Source organism: Pseudophryne corroboree, chromosome 1 (assembly GCF_028390025.1).
Source record: "Pseudophryne corroboree isolate aPseCor3 chromosome 1, aPseCor3.hap2, whole genome shotgun sequence".
Classification (NCBI taxonomy): domain Eukaryota; kingdom Metazoa; phylum Chordata; class Amphibia; order Anura; family Myobatrachidae; genus Pseudophryne; species Pseudophryne corroboree.
In genome coordinates, this window is record NC_086444.1 from 449,616,523 (window position 1) to 449,634,289 (window position 17,767).

Sequence of the window (17,767 nt, forward strand, 5' to 3'; positions counted from 1 at the left end):
TGGCGGAAGCCACCAGGATTCTTCGCTGGGCGGAAAATCATGTAAGCGCACTGACAGCAGTGTTCATTCCAGGAGTGGAGAACTGGGAAGCAGACTTCCTCAGCAGACACGATCTACATCCAGGAGAGTGGGGACTTCATCAGGAAGTCTTCGCACAGATTGCAAGTCTGTGGGGACTGCCCCAGATAGACATGATGGCGTCTCGCCTCAACAAGAAACTACAGAGGTATTGCGCCAGGTCAAGAGACCCTCAGGCGGTGGCACCGGACGCCCTTGTGACACCGTGGGTGTTCCAGTCGGTCTATGTGTTTCCTCCTCTTCCTCTCATCCCCAAGGTGTTGAGAATAATAAGAAAAAGAGGAGTACAGACAATTCTCATTGTTCCAGATTGGCCGCGAAGGGCCTGGTATCCGGATCTGCAGGAAATGCTCACAGAAGATCCGTGGCCTCTTCCTCTAAGACAGGACCTGTTACAACAGGGGCCCTGTCTGTTCCAAGACTTACCGCGGCTGCGTTTGACGGCATGGCGGTTGAATGCCGGATCCTTGCGGAAAAAGGCATTCCGGATGAGGTCATTCCTACTCTGATAAAGGCTAGGAAGGACGTGACAGCAAAACATTATCACCGGATTTGGCGGAAGTATGTTTCTTGGTGTGAGTCCAGGAATGCTCCTCCGGAAGAATTCCATCTGGGCCGTTTCCTTCACTTCCTACAGACTGGAGTAAATTTGGGCCTAAAATTAGGCTCCACTAAGGTTCAGATTTCGGCCCTATCCATCTTCTTTCAGAAGGAATTGGCTTCTCTCCCAGAAGTACAGACTTTTGTCAAGGGAGTGCTGCATATTCAGCCTCCATTTGTACCTCCAGTGGCACCCTGGGACCTTAACGTGGTGTTGCGGTTCCTTAAGTCTCACTGGTTTGAACCACTTAAAACGGTGGAATTAAAATATCTCACTTGGAAAGTGGTCATGTTGTTAGCCTTGGCATCGGCTAGGCGAGTGTCGGAGTTGGCGGCTTTGTCTCACAAAAGCCCCTATCTGGTTTTCCATGTGGATAGAGCAGAATTGTGGACTCGTCCTCAATTCTTGCCCAAGGTGGTTTCATCTTTTCATATGAACCAACCTATTGTGGTGCCTGTGGCTACGCGAGACTTGGAGGATTCCGAGTCCCTTGATGTAGTCAGGGCTTTAAAAATTTACGTGGCCAGAACGGCTCGGGTCAGAAAAACAGAGGCACTGTTTGTCCTGTATGCAGCCAACAAGGTTGGCGCTCCTGCTTCTAAGCAGACTATTGCTCGCTGGATCTGTAACACGATTCAGCAGGCTCATTCTACGGCTGGATTGCCGTTACCAAAATCGGTTAAGGCCCATTCCACTAGGAAGGTGGGCTCTTCTTGGGCGGCTGCCCGAGGGGTCTCGGCATTACAGCTGTGCCGAGCTGGTACTTGGTCGGGTTCAAACACCTTTGCAAAGTTTTACAAGTTTGATACCCTGGCTGAGGAGGACCTCATGTTTGCTCAATCGGTGCTGCAGAGTCATCCGCACTCTCCCGCCCATTTGGGAGCTTTGGTATAATCCCCATGGTCCTTACGGAGTCCCCAGCATCCTCTAGGACGTAAGAGAAAATAAGATTTTAAACCTACCGGTAAATCTTTTTCTCCTAGTCCATAGAGGATGCTGGGCGCCCGTCCCAGTGCGGACTACATCTGCAAGACTTGTATATAGTTTTTGCTTACATAAGGGTTATGTTACAGTTTGATCAGTCTTGGGCTGATACTGTTTTGTTTCATACTGTTAACTGGTTCGTATATTCCAAGTTATACGGTGTGGATGGTGTGGGCTGGTATAAATCTTGCCCTTAGATTAACAAAAATCCTTTCCTCGTACGGTCCGTCTCCTCTGGGCACAGTTTCTCTAACTGAGGTCTGGAGGAAGGGCATAGAGGGAGGAGCCAGTGCACACCCATACCTAAAGTTCTTTTTTAGTGCCCATGTCTCCTGCGGAGCCCGTCTATCCCCATGGTCCTTACGGAGTCCCCAGCATCCTCTACGGACTAGGAGAAAAAGATTTACCGGTAGGTTTAAAATCTTATTTTTTAAGCCAATGAAGTGGAATATTCCGCAAAATTCTGAGTCAAGTGGGGTAATTCAGAGTTGATCGCAGCAACAAATTTGTTAGCAGTTGGGCAAAACCATGGGAGTCATTTCAACCTGATCGTAGCTGTGCTAATTTTAGCACAGCTACGATCATCTTCCTTGACATGTGGGGGGACACCCAGCACAGGGCTAGTCCGCCCCGTATGTCAGGCTGCCCCCCGCACAAGTACAAAAGCATCGCACAGCAGCTATGCTCTTGTACTTGTAGAGTAACCCCCACCAAGCGCAGCTCCTGCGGCTGGCCGGGAGCTACTCGTCGCTGCCCAGCTCGCAGCCCCCTGAATGGTCTGGCCACACCTGCGTTGGCCGGACCGCGCCCAAAAAATGGCAGCCAAATACAGAGGTGATCGCTAGGCAATGACAGCCGTCGTCTGTCACCCATGCGCCAGCGCACTGTGGCACCGGAGCATGCGTAGTTCTGACCTGAAGCTGCGCTACGAAGAACTGCAGCGAGCGCCCAGGTCAGAATGACCCCCCCATGTGCACTGCAGGAGGGGCAGATATAACATGTGCAGAGAGAGTTACATTTGGGTGGGGTGTGTTCAAACTGAAATCTAAATTGCAGTGTAAAAATAAAGCAGCCAGTATTTATGCTGCACAGAAACAAAATAACCCACCCAAATCTAACTCTCTCTGCAAATGTTATATCTGCCACACCTGCAGTGCACATGGGCTCTCATTCCGAGTTGATCGCTTGCTAGCTACTTTTTGCAGCCGTGCAAACGTATAGTCGCCGCCCACGGGGGAGTGTATTTTCGCTTTGCAAGTGTGTGATCGCATGTGCAGCCGAGCGGGACGAAAACATTTTTTGCAGTTTCTGAGTAGGTCTGAACTTACTCAGCCCTTGCAATCACTACAGCCTGTCCGGTCCCGGAATTGACGTCAGACACCTGCCCTGCAAACGCCTGGACACGCCTGCATTTTCCCAAACACTCCCAGAAAACGGTCAGTTGACACCCATAAACGCCCTCTTTCTGTCAATCTCCTTGCGAACAGCGTGCGAATGGAATTGTCGCTAGAAGCATTGCACAGCAACAATGCTGTTTGTACCCGTACGACGAGCGTGCGCATTGCGGTGCATACGCATGCGCAGTAGTAACCTGATCAATGTGCTGCGAAAATCGGCAGCGTGCGATCAACTCGGAATGAGGCCCTTGGTTTTGCCCAAATGCTACCAAATGTGCTGCTGCGATCAACTCTGAATTACTCCCAATCACCCATTGCATTTCAATGGATGAAGACAAAACTAAAGGCAGAAAGACCCATGAACAAACAACAACTGAACACAGCTGTAGTAAAGGCAGTGGCGTAACTAGGGGCCCGCAGCCCCTGCGAGCGCTTGGAGGTGCGCAGGGCTGCAGGGCACCCTAGCCGCCACTGATTTCTGCTGGGAAGGAGGGACACGGAGGGCACAACGCGCGCCTCTCCTGTGTGTCCCTCCTGGGTCTCCGGCAGCAGCGGCGTGTCTGTTAAATGAAGTGCCCTGCACTTCATTTAACAGATATGCCGCCGGAGACGCAGGAGGGACACACAGGAGAGGCGCGCGTTGTGCCCTCCGTGTCCCTCCTTCTCGAATCGCACAGCAGCAGGGGGACAGGGGGAGGTGTACCTGGCACTGGGGGAGCATATTTAGCACTGGGGAGGGGGGCATATTTGGCACTGGGGAAGGGCATATTTGGCACTGGGGGAGGGCATATTTGGCACTGGGGGAGCATGTTTGGTACTGGGGGAGCATATTTGGCACTGGGAGGTATATGTGTACCTGGCACTGGGGGTGAAGGGCATATTTGGCACTGGGGGTATATGTGTACCTGGCACTGGGGGGGGGGGGGCATATTTGGCACTGGGGGCATATGTGTACCTGGCACTGTGGGGGAATATCTGGCACTGGGGACATATGTGGCACTGGGAGCACAGCCCTAGCAACAAGCATTACACCCTGGTTACAAGCACAACACCCAGCTTATGAAATCCCTGGCAACAAGCATTACCCCCTAGCAACGAGCATGACACCCAGTGCATGAAACCCCTGGCAACGAATATTACCCCCTGGCAACAAGCTTGAAACCCAGCACATGATACCTCTGGCAACAAGCATAACACCTACCGCATGAAACCCCTGGCAATGAGCATGACACCCTGAGCATGAAAACCCCTAGAACTGTGCATGGAACCAAGAGCATGAAACCCCTGGCAACGAGCAGGTAATTTAAAAGTAATTAGAAGCCTTACTATAGGACTTAATGTGTAATGGGCATTGTGGTGTGTGGCATAATGTATCACGGACATTGCGGTGTGTGTCATAATGTGTCACAGGCATTACGGTGTGTGGCATAATGTATCACGGGCATTGTGGTATGTGGTATAATGTTTCAGGGTCATTGCAGTGTGTGGCATAATGTACCACGGACATTGCAGTGTGTGGCATAATGTATCACGGACATTGCGGTGTGTGTCATAATGTGTCACTGGCATTGTATGTGCTATAATGTATCAGGGGCATTGCAGTGTGTAGCATAATGTATAACGCGCATTGCGATTTCTGTCATAATGTGTCACAGGCATTACGGTGTGTGGCATAATGTGTCACAGGTATTACGTTGTGTGGCATAATGTGTCGGGGGCATTATGGTGTGTGGCATAATGTCTAAGGGCCTTTGCAGTATGTGGCATAATGTATACTGGGCATTACTATAAGGAGGAAAAATGACAAATAATGTAAGGGGCATGAATCAGGATTATTTTTTTTCCTGTGGTGGCCAACATCCGGGCGTGCAGGTTGCAAAACTGGGGTATAAGGTAGTCTTTTCCTGCAATGCCACGTCCCTTTATACGAAACCACACCCATTTCAGCAAGGCCACACCCTATTTTTCTACGCACGCCGAAGGCGCACGCAGATTAATCGCTTTGCTAGTGCCGATTATGGAAGGGAAGGGGGGGGGGGGGGGGCGCCACAGAATTTTTTGACTTGGGGGAGAAAAACTTCTAGTTATGCCACTGAGTAAAGGTTTTTTATTTTGCTGAATAATAATGATCAATAGAAGTATACAATTGAATGTAACAGTCAGGAACCAGTATGTGAACTCTAGACATTACAGTTGCAGGATCTTTCTCCTGGGATTTGTTTAGCCCTGATTTACAAATGTGTCCACGCTTATCACTGCCACAATTGCAGCGATGGCGCGGCTAATGTGCCCGCGACTGTGTGCACATGCGTGCTTACGCATGCACACACCATTAAAGCCTATGGTGTGAACGCCTGTGGAGGGCAATATCATTGCGACACATTTGCATTGTGTCACAATGCGTATGCCCGTGCGTATGCATCGTGGCATAAATGAGCGTGGCTACATCTGTACTAGCATCAGCTGTGAAATTATACCAAAAGCATACATTACACTATAATAGTGTTTCCCAAACTAGGTGCCGTGGCACCATGGGATGCTCTGGGGAACTTGCAGGAGTGGCACAGGTTTGGTGAAGGACCAAATCAAATTCTTTCTGGTCAGTGTGACAGGCAAAACCAGTGCTATTGGCAGACAATCATAAAATACGTGGACAAACCGAAGCGCAGCCCTGTCCACCACCACATAACTGACCCCAAGGAAGGTAGGTAAGTACTAATTTAATTTTCCTTGCTGAATATCTCAATAATAAACTGTTGGCGTAATGGTACTGTGACAAAAATGCTGATACTCTAGGGCAGGGTTGTTAAACTTGAGGCCCCTACCGCATCCTTTTGCGACCCATGGGCAGGGGTCTTTTCACGACCCGACCGCCTTGCTTGCAGCGAGAGCAGGAGAGCACAGCGCACACCTCTCCTACTCCTCATTCCGGTCTCCGGCGGTGGCCCGGGTATCTTAAATCTGGCGCTGGTTCGTGAGTCAATCAGAGCTCGCGGTCCGGCAGCCAATCAGGAGCTGCCGGTCCGTGAGCTCTGATTGGCTCACGAACCAGCGCCTGATTTAAGATACCCACACCGGACTGAGAAGCAGGAGAGGTGCGTGCTGCGTTCTCCTACCCTCACGCACAGCCAGGCAGCAGATCCCAGGCAGCAGCGGCAGTGAGCACTTTGGGACCATATGTTATATGGCACTGTGGGGGCATATGTTATCTGGCACTGTGGGGCATATGTGTATCTGGCATTGTGGGGGCATATGTATATCTGGCACAGTGTAGGCATATGTATATCTGGCACAGTGTCGGCATATATGTATCTAGCACTGTGGGGGCATATGTTATCTGGCACTGTGTATAACTATATTTGGCACTGTGGAGGCATATGTGTATCTGGCACTGTGGGGGCATATGTATATCTGGCACAGTGTGGGCATATGTGTATCTGGCACTGTGGGGGCATATGTGTATCTGGCACTGTGGGGACATATGTATAGCTGGCACTGGGGGCATATGTATATTTGGCACTGTGGGGGCATATGTGTATCTGGCACTTTTAGGGGCATATGTGTATCTGGCACTATTGGGGGCATATGTGTATCTGCCACTGCACTACTTGTGGCATATGTGTATCTGGCACTATTGGGGGTATATGTGTATCTGGCACTGCACTACGGAGGGCATATTTGTATCTGGCCCCCATATGTGTATCACACGCCCATTTTTTTGGCAGGCGCGAGCACACAGTACCACTAAGAAATTTTTCCTACTTGCACCATTGCATTAAAGTAAATGTTTTCTTCACGATACTTGACATCACTTTGATTATACTTTATTGTTGGTTTTTCTAAAAACCTTTGAAAATTGCATTTAAGACTCTTTCTTTTTCTTGAGGCCCACACAAGACTGAGGGGGTCATTCTAACCTGATCGCACGCTGCTGTTCATCGCATTGCAGCGATCAGGTCAGAAGTGCGCATGCACCATTGCCTAGCGATTGCCTCTGCCTGATTGACAGGCAGAGGCGTTCGCTGGGCGGGAGGGGGCGGCACGGCAGTGTTTGGCCGCTGTTTTGTGGGCGCTGTCCAGCCAACGCAGGCGTGGCCGGACCATGCAGGGGGCGGGCTGCAGCGGCTGCGTGACATTACACGCAGCCGCTGTGACCTGGGCTACTCCTGAAGCGCAAAAGCATAGCCTCGTTTTGTGGGCGCGGTCCGGCCAACGCAGGTGTGCGCTGTGCTGGCTGGGAGCTACTCCTGAAGTGCAAAAGCATAGCTGCTGTGCGATGCTTTTGTACTTTAGCAGGGATGGGGTGGGGGGTTGGGCCTCACATGCGGGGCGGACTAGCCCTGTGTTGGGCGTCCCCCCGCATGTCTGTGTGCCTGATCGTAGCCCTGCAAAATTTTGCAGGGCTACGATAAACTCTGAATCACTCCCTCAGACCTTGATTATTCGGCCCAGTTGGGATTTTGAGTTTGACATGCTCTAGGGCAGGCATGTCCAAACTGCGGCCCTCCAGCTGTTGAGAAACTACATATCCCAGCATGCCCTGACACAGTTTTGCTGTCAGAGAATGCTAAAGCTGTGTCAGGGCATGCTGGGATGTGTAGTTTTTCAACAGCTGGAGGGCCGCAGTTTGGACATGCCTGCTCTAGGGTGATGTGATTCAAGAAAGTTTGGGAACTATTACCCAAAATATATGCATTTATTGATAATGAAAGTTATATAGAGATGAAGAATATTTGGCAATTAGTTTACCACTAAAATTATAGTTTCCCATATGACACTAACTTAAACCTAAGGCAATAGGTTACTGAAAAAGTAGAAGTTCAGAAAGGTACATTTTAGACCAATATAAAACATATAGGGGTTTACACCTCAGACCTGAAAGATACAACTATTCTCCCAGTACCTGCAGTTCTCTATCCACTGCTCGAGACAGTTCAAAGGAGACCGTATCAAGAAGCCGCTGAGCAGGTCCAGAAGGAGACAGCCAGCTGCCTGCTTCCAGGAGGCGCGGTAATAGCTGGTGGTGCAGAGAGAAAAAATGGAACGTTCAGAGTATAAAACATACAAATACTGACAGAAATTATACATAAAACAAACCAATAATAAAGTATAGCAATTTTAATACACAAGATATCAAAGCAAAAAAGTCTGATCTCTATACTTGTATAAATTAGATTCATTTAATTTACCATAACAACATTACCATAATTCCATTACCATAAGAATAATTATTTTATTTATATAGCGCTTTTCCTCCATAGGACTCAAAGTCAGCCAGTAAACGAATAACAGAGAAATAATTAACAACAGTATTTGTGTGCCACATGCTCTGGTGTATCTATAATGGGTGCAGTGTGTGCGATGCACACGGGCCCCTGAGTCCAGGGGTGGCCCACACCGCACACACTGCATCCATTGGGGGAGATTCAAATGTTTGAAAAGTCAGTTGAGAGTCTGTTTTTCCCTATCTAATAGACAGGAAAATACAGACACCCAACCGACTTTTCAAACATTTGAATCTCTCCCATTGTTTGAATACTTACCCCTCTGGAGTCCTACGCCAACATCAGCAGCACTGTTGAATCACTGTCACTGGGAAAATGGCAACCGCGCCATTTTCCTGGAGATCTGCGCATGCGCAGTAAAATCTGAGCTCTTAGTGCTCAGACTCTCAGCGCTGCCAGTAGAGAGGAGGGTGGCCCAAATAGAGGAGGCTGCATTATTACTTAAATCACTGACACTTTTCACTTATTGACACAAGAAGAGGTTGAATGACAGGAAAGGTGTGATATTATGCTATACAATATGCAGTATAAATAAAGACAATCCCTTTTTATAGACTGTCCCAGTGGTATTTAACTTGGGCAAAGTCAAAAAGGGTTTAGGGGGACATTTTATTAGCCGTGGTAATTTACCGCAGATAATTGACCACCCAGGGACTATTCAATTGTCCTCATTGCCAGTAGTCATCTGGGAGAGGCAGGCAAAAAAAAAATCCTGATAATCAGCCCCGTTTCTGTGTCCGCGAAATGTATGTGTATTGAAAAAAAAAATATTGGTCAATTGTGTAGGGGAAAAAAAAAATCGCAAAAAAATGAAAGAAAAAAACCCTGTTGTTCGTGCTTATACATTTTTTGGAGCTAATGTAATTCCCTCTAAGTATCTTTGCCTTATAAGTGCAATAAATCGAGATTTTCCACAGAATCCTGATGTGAATAGCATTGATTAGTAAAGCTCTAATATGCTCTCAAACTGACTAATGTCCTTGCACAAAATGTTGAAAAATGTCATTTTTATTTACTGCTTTTGCAAATGATTTGTTGTACATCGATTGCATGCTCTTGGTGCACACATATCTTGTTTAGTAGGTGTGCACATAGGTGGTCATTCCGAGTTGTTCGCTCGCAAGCTGCTTTTAGCAGCTTTGCACACGCAAAGCCGCCGCCTACTGGGAGTGAATCTTAGCATAGTAAAATTGCGAACGAAAGATTAGCAGAATTGCGAATAGACACTTCTTAGCAGTTTCTGAGTAGCTCCAGACTTACTCGGCAACTGCGGTCAGTTCAGTCAGTTTCGTTCCTGGTTTGACGTCACAAACACTCCCAGCGTTCGCCCAGACACTCCCCCGTTTCTTCAGACACTCCCGCGTTTTTCCCAGAAACGGCAGCGTTTTTTCACAGACACCAATAAAACGGCCTGTTTCCGCCCAGAAACACCCACTTCCTGTCAATCACATTACGATCACCAGAACGAAGAAAAAAACCTCGTAATGCCGTGAGTAAAATACCTAACTGCATAGCAAATTTACTTGGCGCAGTCGCACTGTGGACATTGCGCAGTCGCATTAGCGACTAATCGCTCCGTTGCAAAAAAAAAATAATGAGCGATCAACTCGGAATGACCACCATAGCTCCAAATTTTCAGAGAGTGTAACACTCACAGCTCGACAGTTCTTGGCATCTCTGAGAAGCTGTCTTGCACACAAGATGTCTTCTTGTACAGGTTCCAAGTCACAGGACCGCAGAGCATTAATGTGATCATGTATCATAACAGACAGAGTGTGCAGCATCTAATAGCATGGAAGAGAGAGAGAAACAATGAGAGTATGACAGTAAACAGAGAAGAATGGACAGACAAATGAGAGCTACCATACCTGTTCGGCACTGTTTGTGACCCCCTGTTGAAGTCGCAATGCTCTTTGGTCAGAGACAGCTAAAGTCTGCGAGTTTCGTAGGAGACAGCTATGTATCTGATAGATAAGAAATATGACATTAGTTTTTCATGCTTGTAAATAGTATGTTTCAAAACAATGGTGGCATCATTTAAAAAAAGAAACCATAAAATAGGCTTTCAAAATGAAAAAGTTAAACACAGATATATAAAACACTTACACAGGCCAATACCAAAAATTCCCTATATAATCTTGTCATTTTTTTCTTTCCCAGATATACTACTCTATGGTTGTTGTTTTTTTATAATGCATGCAAGAGTCAGCGTGCTAGAGTGTTGACACTGGGAAACAACTTCTAATATATATCATTTATATCAACCCCCATTTGCATGACGGCCAGCTTCACTATTCTGTACAAACATAAGCTGCATTCTCCATGAAACTGAATACTATAGGATTCTCTCAAGCAATTTAAAAGCTAATTTGGCTACTGAGCATCCTCTTATGATGCCTGTGGGTCGTTTTTCATATTACTTTGGAAAATGGGTATGTCATATTCATTGGTGCCATTATATACAGAAAGTAGAATCTCTACACAAACTCGCTTTTGCCCATTTTTATGTACAGTAAAACATATATAGATATAAGTTTTGTGACCATGACCATGCCCAATACCTTCCTCCAGGCACTTTCAGCCCTCTCAGGGTGTCTCTGGTATGCTTGACAGATGTCGCCGACAGGAAAGGACATGAAACGAAGGGTTCTGTTTCTGTGAGATATCAATTTATTTAGGGACATTATATTACATTACAAGAAAAGGTATTTTCTATAGAGGTTATCAAAGAATGGATTACATAATAAGTATTATGTCTACATTTAATTTTAGAACATATATAGGTTATTTAATTTATTTTCAACTCACTTCTCAAGAGCCCGAGCTACATCCATGAATCCAGAAGCTGAAACTGCGTTCCTGTCCCAAAGCACAGACCTGGGCATACAAGAATTGGCAGATAACACTATTTCAGACATCTGCAGCTAAGGAAAGTCATATCTTTAAAGAAATTGTCTGGATTATGTAGGCACACTCTTGCTCATGGGTCTTCAACCTGTGGCCCTCCAGCTGCTGTGGAACTACACATCCCAGCATGCCCTGCCACAGTTTTGCTATTAATGCATGCTAAAAACTGAGGCAGGGCATGCTGGGATGTGTAGTTCCACAGCAGCTGGAGGGCCACAGGTTGAAGACCCATGCTCTTGCTTATAATAGACGATAGCTTGGGATGTGTGGATGTGCGCAATACTATATATTACAGTAGCCCAATATCGCTAATTTTCCTGAGCTTCTCTATGGGGAATACACATCATGGTTATCACACCCCATTTATTATAATGCACATAGAATAATTACTAAGGGGAGAATTAGTAAAGGGAGTTTTGGTATGTGGTTTCCTAGTCATCTCTACATGCTGTGACCTGATAATTTGATGGGCGCCTCCTAGAGGACCAGGCCAGAGGCCGAGTAGGCTGAGCTTTTAGAAAATGGCAGGGAAATAATATTTTTATTCTCTTGCTGTAACCCTAATACCAGCGGAATATGTTGGGATTCTGTCAGTCAGGATGCTGCTGTCGGTATTGTGACCATCGACATTCTGACTGTCGGGATTCAGACTACATCACTAAGATTTCATATGTATAATGTAACTGCCCTTAGAAAGCCTCATGACACATTCGCTCTCAGGCACAGCAAGTAAGGTTTACTGTGGGGAACAGGGGAAACTCCATGAAGAGGACCAGTCAGAAATAGTGCAGTGGTTTATTAATTAAATAGACAGTAATAGGACGATAATGCTAAATAAATAATAAACCCCCTCATTCCTCAGAGGGGAAGATCTTGCTGTCACTCGTTGCCTATTTGTTGTTTTGCCTTTTTTTATTATGCTTCATTCCTAGTCTAGTTAACCAATAAACCACTGACCAATCTTTTTTAAACTTCTTCTTTTTTACTTGTTTAGATTTCACAGCGTAGACAGCATTGAATGGAAAAACAAATTCCTCTGTTCAACTCACCGCAACGTACTATTTATTTGTAAGGTTTTGCCTAGCATCTTTGCTCCAATATCTGACATCCCATTACCACTAATATCGAACTCCTGAAGGGAGGTGTTACTCCCAAGAGCGTTCAGAACAATGCACGTCCGAGACTTCAAGCGAGAGTCAGCAAGAGACAGAGACTGGAGGCACTGAAAGAGGATTCGGCAGAGAGAAAAAGTGAATGAAGTGTGAGGATAACAATATATTACCATATCTCTGTATAACAGTCCTGTAATTACATTGTCGCCTCTCATTTTTAAGTCTATCCGTAATGCTATGCTCTGTTTAGTTTTGGTCATGAAAAGGTTGCTATAATTTTGTACAAAAATGTCAAGTGACTCAAATAAACCATTCAGATGTTAGCTTTCATTTTCTAACCTGCACTAAAATATGACAATTGTAATTGGATTGGTAGCCACTGATTACAAGTTACAACACATTTGTGTATACTGTACTGTTGTTGCTTTGTTGTTGTTGTTGTTGTTGTTATTATTAATAATTACCACCTTTTTTCTTTTGTGCTTCTGTGCACTACATGATGTGCACCACATCGTTACCAATATGTTCTGGTTGACCCTGCAACACGGCAACCAATTGATGTTGTTTACGGCGTGCAGGAGTGCCATTTCAGGGGAAACCAGTGTTTTTTTTGTGTGTGCACCCCCTGAGTAGGGATGGCCAACATTGGTTTAACCATCGATGTTACTATCAGTGGTTAACCAAAAAACTATTGACAGAGGTGGTTTCACCGACTGATGGTCATCCCTGTTCTATTGCTTACTACGCTGCCAGTGCCAGCCAATCAGAGCGTGGAGGCAGGGCTTAACAGGTCAGTCGGAAGCCTCCATACCCAGCATTAAGTAGAGTGGGAGAGAGAAAAAAAAAGAGAGAGAGGAGAACCATTAGTTCTCGGCCATTGATAGCATAACTACTCTATTTGACATCAGTGGTTTATAATCATTGATGGCCATCCCTACTCCTAAACAAGTGAAAAGGTAGGGAAAATCTTTATTTTAAAGGTACAAATTTCAGTACACAGTGCAGAACTTCTGGTACACCCTCCTAATGAATACTCATGCATTTGGAGGGGGTTTAAATAGCATCATTTGGCCAATAAAGACATGTCAGTTTTAAGTGAATTTTTCTAAAAAGCTTAATAATTGGTTAAATGTGGGACCAGTATATGAAAGTGTTGTATAGATGGGAGAGGGTTTTTAAATTGCACATGAAAGGTAAAAGTGTTTATTACATTTTTTACAAACTTTTATAAAAACACAAAAAATATCATATAGAAAATGTTTCTGTTTGACTTAAATGAAGACTATACTCAGGGGCAGATGTATTAAGCTCGGTGAAGTGATAAAGTGGAAGGTGATAACGCACCAGCCAGTCAGCTCCGAACTGTCATTTTTCAAACCCAGCCTGTAACATGGCAGTTAGGAGCTGATTGGCTGGTCCTTTATCACCTTCCACTTTATCACTTCACCGAGCTTAATACATCTGCCCCTCAAAGTGTTACTGGGGTGGGTCTACCTGAGAACCTTAAGAAAGCCAGCCAGGTATAGAAAAATCCTTATGGATTATGGATTTTATAAGCAGCAAATTATTAACTGAATGAGATCTCTCATAAGCAATTCTTTACTAATGAATTGTTCAATCATAAAGGTAACACAATTACTACTATAGGGATGCTTTTAGCATCCTGGCGGACATGTGACCGATGCCGGAATCCTGACACCACTTAGGAGAACGGTGTTGGATCACCAACAGCTGACCTCTCAAAGTTGAGTATCGGTGTTTATGGTTGGGGGAGGGATTAGGGGGTTAGGCACTAGAAGGGGTACTAGGAGGGGTGGTTACACCTAGCCACCACTCCCTGAAGGATAGCCGTATCCAACACCCCCTGAGGGTTAGGGTTATGGTGTGTGTGGAAGGAGGGGAAGGGAGGGGGTGGGAATACTTACCCCCTCCGATGCCAGGATCTTCAGTGTCAGGATCCTGCGGTCGGTCATGCATCCCGACCGCCATCATTTAGTATGTATTCCCTACTATACACACTTACCCATTACATCACTCTTTATACTACACTATGTTAAATTCAGCTGTTCTGCTGGCGTTTTGTGGGAAAGATACCGGCTGAATTGCTTTCTCTCCGGGAGTTTAATTTACAAGTTGTGATGCTGAGAACCAGCATGCCTAAATGTCAGTGGTAGATGTCTCATCTCAGCCTGGGAGTCTGCAAGTCGCAGTGGAAGACACAGTGCACGGAACAAGACAGAAACTATAAATACCTCCTAACCAGGAACTTGTGTTATTTCCATACTGATCTCAGACTGCTCATCAAAGAACAATGAATCACAAATAGCAATCTCTAGCTCTACAAAAACCTACATGTGCCTCTGGCAACGCACAGCTCAGTTGAACCCTCTTGTTTATGGTCATTTGGTCAGTAGAAGAAGAACATGAAATTATTCCATGTTCATGAGCAATTATATCATTCATACAAATAATTCTTATTCATGAGGCTTATTCTTACCTCACCATCATTTTTATAATGAATGTGAATAAAAACTAAAAGCTCAGCTTTTTATTTCTACGATATTGGTGCAGCTAATTACACAAGCTGCAGCCTGCTCAGACACAGCGGGTTATTCCGAGTTGTTCGCTCGTTGACGATTTTCGCTATACTGCGATTAGTCGCTTACTGCGCATGCGCAAGGTTCGCAGAGCGCATGCGCTTAGTTATTTTACACAAAAGTTAGGTATTTTACTCACGGCATAACGAAGCTTTTTCATCGCTGTGCTGATCGTAGTGTGATTGACAGGAAGTGGGTGTTTCTGGGCGTAAACTGTCCGTTTTATGGGAGTGTGCGGAAAAAAACGCAGGCGTTCGAGTTGCAAAACGCAGGAGTGGCTGGAGAAACGGGGGAGTGGTTGGGCAAACGCTGGGTGTGTATGTGACGTCAAACCAGGAACGAAAAGGACTGAGCTGGTCGCAATGGCTGAGTAAGTCTGGAGCTACTCAGAAACTGCTAAGCAATTTCTATTCGCAGTTCTGCTAATCTTTCGTTCGCACTTCTGCTAAGTGAAGATACACTCCCAGGGGGCGGCGGCTTAGCGTGGGCAATGCTGCTAAAAGCAGCTAGCGAGCGAACAACTCGGAATCACCCCCACAGAGTGAGCGTTTGTTCATTCAGCCCCGGAATTACTACAGCCATTGTGATCTGGGTTTCACAGTTATTTTATCACTTTCAACTAAAAGACGTAAGCGCCGGAGACTGGAGAGCCGAGGCGGGGACGGGGAGAGGCGGGGATGGGGTGAGCCGAGGCGGGGATGCGGTGAGCAGCGCTGGAGGATGTCACAGCCGCCGCTCACAGCAGCATCCACCCGGCTCCAGCTAGCGAGACTTCGCTTGCTGGAGCCGGGTGGACGCTGCCGTCAGCGGAGGCTGTGATGCAGGGACTGGGAGAGGAGGGACGGGAGAGGCAGAGAGAAGAGGGAGAGCCGCGGGCAGACGGGGGAGAGCAGTGCTACAACAGCGCTATATAGCCGCTGCTGTAGCGCTGCTCTCCCCCCCCCCCCCCCCCGGATCTCAATTCGACTTTTTTAAAAGTCGAATTGAGATGTCATTGAATAGCCCAGGTCGGAATGGATCCGATTTCAATTGAATATACCCCTTAGACTGTAGAGCAAATTAAATATGCTTGGGATAGGCATATGAATATCCTTACATAGAATTAAGGTTCAAAAAGAGTTGAGATTACTTAAAGAATAGAAAAAAGAGGCAGACTAGATGGGCCAAGTGGTTCTTATCTGCCATCAAATTCTATGTTTCTATGTTAATTTCGGTGTCTATTTTCTTCGATCTTCATAACGGGATCAAACTATTGCAGGTGCGTTTAAGGCCATTAATCAGTTTATACTCCTGCATACACAATATCCAATTATTGGCTCAATCAGCCAATTATCATCTGATCAGCCCCATAATGAGATAGTCTGTTTCCAGGCATATCTCTTCAACCTAGTAGTTGCAAGTGAGCTCTGATGAATACGTGTAACTAATCAAGCATACACATAGGGGACAAGGTAGGTACTAGGGTGGCCAATCCCGGGTCATTTTTTCAATTCCAGGAATTGGTCGGGGGGCTGCCTGCGCAGCGTGATCTCTGACTTCACGTCACACTGGGCAGTGCGCCCAGCTGGAGCCACGGGTGAGGTGAGCAGGGGGAGATGGGCAGCGTCTGAGCCTCCTGAGGATGCTGCCCGGCATATAAAGAAATAGGTTGCTGGACAATCCTGAAATCCCCGGGATTGGAAGCTCCAATCCTGGGATTGAATCCCGGACAATTTTAGGCCGGTATCCCGCCGATCCCAATCCCAGTATTGGCCACCCTAGTGGGTAAAACTCTGCATACAGGTAAATGTGCACATTTGTGATAGCACAACATAAACCTGATTTTCCGCCAGGTCCACCGAGTTCAAACTAGCAAGATGACAGATCTTCTTTAAAACCAAAGTGAGGTGCTACAGTTCCCCTTTTCATTATATATATATATATATATATATATATATATATATATGTGTAGATGACATCTGATTTAGCAATTCAAGTGTTGCTCTTTTCAGGCGTGCACAGCCACACCGGCTCTGACATTACTGATATGTTATTCCGATATTTTGATGGGCTGTTAACTAATACATGTATATATATATATATATATATATATATATATATAATTTTTTTATTTTTATTTTTTAGCTATAGTCACTTAATTGTTACTCACACAGTCTTCATCCTGAAGGACATTCACAATTCTTTGGAGGATCTCCTCAAGGACCCTGCAATTTGGAAGGTTACAGAATATAAGTCTTCTGTCTTTCAATAATATGTCGCTGTTCGATTTGTTTCTATGTTAGAATAAACTATAGTTACACACAAAGCAACATTAAACGCGAATGAGCTTTGTTGATAAGCCAATTGACCTAGCTCTGTAATAGTCAGAACTGACCTCTGTATGATGACTAATAGACCAGAACATGAGCAGTGCTGGTAAACTTCCCATGGAACATTCATATGCCCACTCTATGTGCTGTAGATCATTTAAAAAGCGCAAAATGCCCAAGATGCAGTACACAATACACAATACTCTGTGGTGGTGCTGTGCGACTTGGTGTAGGTAAGCCTAGATTTTAGCCACAGTGCAGATATTTACAGAGCAAGATAGTAGTGTTTGCAGAGTAAGAAGTGGAGCTCCTTGCTATGTATTGGGATGCGCATAATTTTGTAAAACAGTGAAAAAATGTGATTTAGATAATGTGGTGGTGAGGGAGCATTTTTAGAGGTGTCCTTGATGGGAGAGAGGGCACACAGCCATCTCTGTCCCATAACAGACCTTGATTTTTTGCACCAGCTCTGAGCTGGTGGAGTTTCATCATACAGT

General features: G+C 45.7%; 1 protein-coding gene across 2 annotated transcripts in view; it reads right to left on the reverse strand.

Annotated features, from left to right (window-relative positions):
• Nucleotides 1-17,767, reverse strand: part of CARMIL3 (capping protein regulator and myosin 1 linker 3) — a 156,444-nt gene that overhangs the window by 85,022 nt on the left and 53,655 nt on the right. For both annotated transcript variants that reach the window (XM_063913575.1, XM_063913577.1), the window contains exons 20-26: nucleotides 17,111-17,165; nucleotides 12,302-12,474; nucleotides 11,154-11,222; nucleotides 10,907-11,000; nucleotides 10,214-10,309; nucleotides 10,001-10,129; nucleotides 7,964-8,077 (exon numbers count right to left, since the gene is read on the reverse strand). In XM_063913575.1, coding sequence (XP_063769645.1) covers nucleotides 7,964-8,077; nucleotides 10,001-10,129; nucleotides 10,214-10,309; nucleotides 10,907-11,000; nucleotides 11,154-11,222; nucleotides 12,302-12,474; nucleotides 17,111-17,165 — 730 coding nt within the window. The remainder of the gene's footprint in view (nucleotides 1-7,963; nucleotides 8,078-10,000; nucleotides 10,130-10,213; nucleotides 10,310-10,906; nucleotides 11,001-11,153; nucleotides 11,223-12,301; nucleotides 12,475-17,110; nucleotides 17,166-17,767) is intronic.